At 47.7% G+C, this 4,407-nt stretch overlaps 1 protein-coding gene across 1 annotated transcript in view; it reads left to right on the forward strand.

The window, feature by feature from the left end:
• Positions 1-3,131, forward strand: part of SLBP (stem-loop binding protein) — a 22,328-nt gene extending 19,197 nt beyond the window's left edge. Inside the window, exons 5-6 of the mRNA XM_011970875.1 lie at positions 995-1,061; positions 2,207-3,131. Of these exons, the coding sequence (XP_011826265.1) occupies positions 995-1,061; positions 2,207-2,323 (184 nt within the window). The 3' untranslated portion in view covers positions 2,324-3,131. The remainder of the gene's footprint in view (positions 1-994; positions 1,062-2,206) is intronic.
• Positions 3,132-4,407: the final 1,276 nt, after the last annotated feature.

The raw sequence follows: 4,407 nt of genomic DNA on the forward strand, positions 1-4,407 counted from the left end.
ATGCTCTGTCACCCAGGCTGGAGTACAGTGGTGTGATCTCAGCTCACTGCAACCTCCACCTCCTGGGTTCAAGTGGTTCTCCTGTCTCAGCCTCCTGAGTAGCTGGGATTATAGGCACGCACCACCACGCCGGGCTTTTTTTTGTATTTTTAGTAGAGACAGGGTTTCACCATGTTGGTCAGGCTGGTCTGAAACTCCTGACCTTGTGATCTGCCCGCCTCAGCCTCCCAAAGTGCTGGGATTACAGGCGTGAGCCACTGCTCCCAGCCCTGTTGACTTTTAAACTTGTGCCTAGTTGAAATGTCTCAGGCCTGAACTTTTGCTGCATCATGGGAATACCTGCTGACCAGGAAGGTAGAGAGAATGATCTTGTACCTCCCTCCTTCTATGTGGGGTTTCTTCTCAGCTCCCCTCTGGTCCTGAGCCTCTCCCTTTCTCAGACACATGTTTTAAACAAACAATTGAGTTTCTCCTCTGTGCTGGGAAATTTATGTTAGAGACTGGCATCTTTGAAACGATTTGTAAGTGACTTAACCAGTTTATCCTGACAGATGTCATTTGGGTTTTTTTCCCCAGTGTGACACTAGTGTCCCATTCTCTGAGTACAAACTTGGAAAAAATTAGTGATGATGCATAGTATGTTCACAGTGCTTGTTTCTCCCCCTCAAAAATTGGGCTTATGAGTGCTTCTGTTTCCAAGGATGCTTGTGTGGTGAGCCCAGCAGATCTTTTTGCTGCTTCTCATTGCCACCAGCTTTCTCTCTGCTGGATTGATTGGGCTAGGGTTAAGTCTGTCAAATAGTCACTGAAAGCTGACCTCTCAGGGAGCCTAGGGGACACTGTCTGTGGCGTGTCCCCTAGGCTCACACAACAGTTGTGGCTGTACCATATGGGTGGGGTTTGTCTGTAGCGAACGGACTTGAATTCAGCTGCGCCCCATCTCCTGGGTTTGTTAAGTTAGTGCCTGATGCACCTATTGGATTTCGTTTAACAGACACCCTGTAGACCTTGAATCTGCAGAAAGCAGCTCCGAGCCCCAGACCAGCTCTCAGGACGACTTTGTAAGTACTTTCTTTGGATGAGTCTTTCAGCTTGGGGGTCGCAGGTGAATTGTTAACACGTGCTGCCTTGCTGCCTTACAAACTGAAGTCTGGGCTGGGCACGGTGACTCACGCCTGTAATCCCAGCACTTTGGGAGGCCAAGGCGGGCAGATCCTCTGAGGTCAGGAATTCAAGACCTGGCCAACATGGTGAAACCCTGTTTCTTCAAAATACAAATATTAGCCGGGCATGATGGTGGGTGCCTGTAGTCTCTGCTACTCAGGAGGCTGAGGCGGGAGAGTAGCTCGAACCCAGGAGGTGGATGTTTCAGTGAGCTGAGATCGCACCACTGCACTCCAGCCTGGGCAACAGAGCAAGACTGACTCAAAAGAAAAAAAAAGAAAAAAACCGTCTGCTGGGCACAGTGGCTCACGCCTGTGATCCCAGCACTTTGGGAGGCTGAGGCCAGCAGATCACCTGAAGTCAGGAGTTCAAGACCAACCTGGCCAACAATGGTGAAACCCCGTCTCTACTAAAAATACAAAAACTAGCCGGGTGTGGTCGTGCAGGCCTGTAATCCCAGCTACTCAGGAGGCTGAGGCAGGAGAATCACTTGAACCTGGGAGGCAGAGGTGGCAATGAGCCGAGATTGCACCACTGCCCTCCAGCCTAAGTGACAGAGTGAGACTCTGTCTCAAAAGAAAACAGTTTTAAAATGTATCGATTTAAATGCTGTCTCCTGTCCTGAGACAGCCACTATTTGTGGTGTTGTCTAGGCTTTTAGAATTCTTTCTGTGCTTATAAACTATGTACATGGCCAGGTGCAGTAACTAGTGACTCCTTCCTATAATCCCAGCACAATGGGAGGCCAACCAAGGCAGGAGGATTGCTTGAGCCCAGGAGTTCTAGACCAGTCTGGCCAACATATACTCCATCTCTACAAAATAAAAATAAAATGTGTGTACATCTAAACTTCAGTGTCTTGTAAATAGTACATGTGGTTTCTCTTTGCAGTGTCACTATTAAAATCTCAGTTGCACGTGAAGTGTACACCTTGCTGTGCATTACGTCACATGATTTACCACATAAGCTGTGGGGGTGTAGGAAGTGGTCCCTGTTTTCAGGGTGAGATGAATGTCAGCTGACCCATGCTTCTGTTTTCCAGGATGTGTACTCTGGCACACCCACCAAGGTTAGACATATGGACAGTCAAGTGGAGGACGAGTTTGATTTGGAAGCTTGTTTAACTGAACCCTTGAGAGACTTCTCGGCCATGAGCTAACTGCCACCTGGCGGCCACGAAGAGAAACAGCTCCTCCCCGACTAGGTGGAAGGCTGGCCAGGCACCAAGCATGTGTGTGCACTTATACCTGGTGGTTTCTCTGTTAGTAGTCCATTATCTCATGATGAATTATTTTTGCCTTACTTTCTTAAGAAACATTAATAAGAAACATTAATTTTATGTATAGTGAGTGTATTTTGCATGTTTTAAATTGTAAATGGCGCTAAATCCAAGAAAGTGTACTTGAAGCAATCTTCCAGCAAGCTTAATTGCATAATCCCTGTTGTCCTCCAGGGTAAGCTGACAGGTCTACTTAACTGGTTTTCCACAGGCACTTCAGTTGCTGCTTGTCAGATGGACTGTTTTGGATTTAACCGTGTAATCCATGGGACCAATTGAGAGTCAGCTACTTTTATAGGCATCAAAGTATTCTCAGACACCTTTAATATCTTTATGGAAACTTAGTTTTTGGCCTTTTACCAGTATGTCATAACAGCACTCTGAAGTCAGACATTGTTAAATTGAGCTATTAAACTAATGGGTTTTATGTAAGTTATATGGTCTTAATTTGGTACTTGTAAATAGCACTAGTTAGATTCTTTAGAATACTCCAAGAGTTAGGGCAGCAGAGCAGAGCGATTTAGAAAGAACATTTTAAAACAATCAGTTAATTTACCATGTAAAATTGCTGTAAATGATAATGTGTACAGATTTTCTGTTCAAATATTCAATTGTAAACTTCTTAAGACTGTTTTGTTTCTATTGCTTTTGTATGGGATATTGCAAAAATAAAAAGAAAAGAACCTTCTTTAAGTGACTGAGGGTGTTGCCAGGTGGCCCAGCTGCCATGAGAGCGAGGGTCGGAGTTGTGTCTGCCTTTGTTGTGTCTGAAGCGAGTGGCACTGGGTAAAGGGCCTTCTTTATTTTTTTAATGTTAGTTTTTGATAGAGTTTTGCTCTTGTTGCCCATGCTGGAGTGCAATGGTGCGATCTTGGCCCGCTGCAACCTCGGCCTTCTGGGTTCAAGCGGTTCTCCTGCCTCAGCCTCCTAAGTAGCTGGGATTACAGGCATGTGCCACCACGCCCAGCTGATTTTGTATTTTTAGTAGAGATAGGATTTCTGTAGGTCAGGCTGGTCTGGAACTCCCGACCTCAGGTGATCTGCCTGCGTCACCCTCCCAGAGTGCTGGGATTACAGGTTTGAGCCACCGCACATGGCCGGGGGCTGCCTTTCATAGGTGTCATGTCATACTTGGTCTGATGCTTATCAGCACTGGTATGGCAGCCTTCCCTGTCTCCTGGGACAGACCCTGTGGCAGGACAAGCATCAGTCTGAGGGTGCCCCTCCCCCACTGTCTTCACCCTTGGACCCTGGCTGCTGCCTGCAGACCACTGGCCCATGACCACAGCCACATGTCCCGGAGATCCCTCCAAGTGATTCTGGGCTGGTCTCAAGCCAGGGGTGGGCTCAGGTAACTTTGTTCTAGGAGGTTGAAGAGGGCAGAAGCCCTTGTTTACTTAGCTTGTTTATGGAGACCTCAAACAGTGTCAGGTGGAGGGTGGTAGACACGGGTTGTAGCATGTGCCCTGGTGAGGAGACCCAGCTTTTTCAGGGTGGTAGGAGGTGCCTGATTAGGTGGCATTTGGGGAGGGCAGCAAGCAGAGGCCCCGAAGTGGGAGCACTCGGCATTGACTTGAGAGTCCTAAAATGTGGGAGGAGCCAGCATGACTGCAAGCCTCAGCCTAGAGGAGGCAAAGGTGAAGGTCCTCGTTATGTGGTGACAGTTCAGTGGCACTGTGGCCTCCATCATGACTGCGATGGAGAGAAACTCTCCCGGATTTGTCACTAAGGAGCTGCTTCCCCTAAGCTGTGAGCAGGTCCTTAGCGACGAGCAGCACTCGGTGCTCTTAACGGCTAAAATTCAGTGACTTCCAAGCAAGTAGGACATCCAGAAGACAGCCGGAAAGGTGATCTAAGCTAAAGCTGAGGGTGTGGCATGAAATCCTGTTACAACCTTAGAAAGTGGAACCTTTCCTTTTTTTTGAGACGGAGTCTTGTTTTGTCTCTCACACGAGTGCAGTGGC

This window comes from Mandrillus leucophaeus, unplaced genomic scaffold (genome assembly GCF_000951045.1).
Source record: "Mandrillus leucophaeus isolate KB7577 unplaced genomic scaffold, Mleu.le_1.0 Scaffold98, whole genome shotgun sequence".
Taxonomy (NCBI): Eukaryota; Metazoa; Chordata; class Mammalia; order Primates; family Cercopithecidae; genus Mandrillus; species Mandrillus leucophaeus.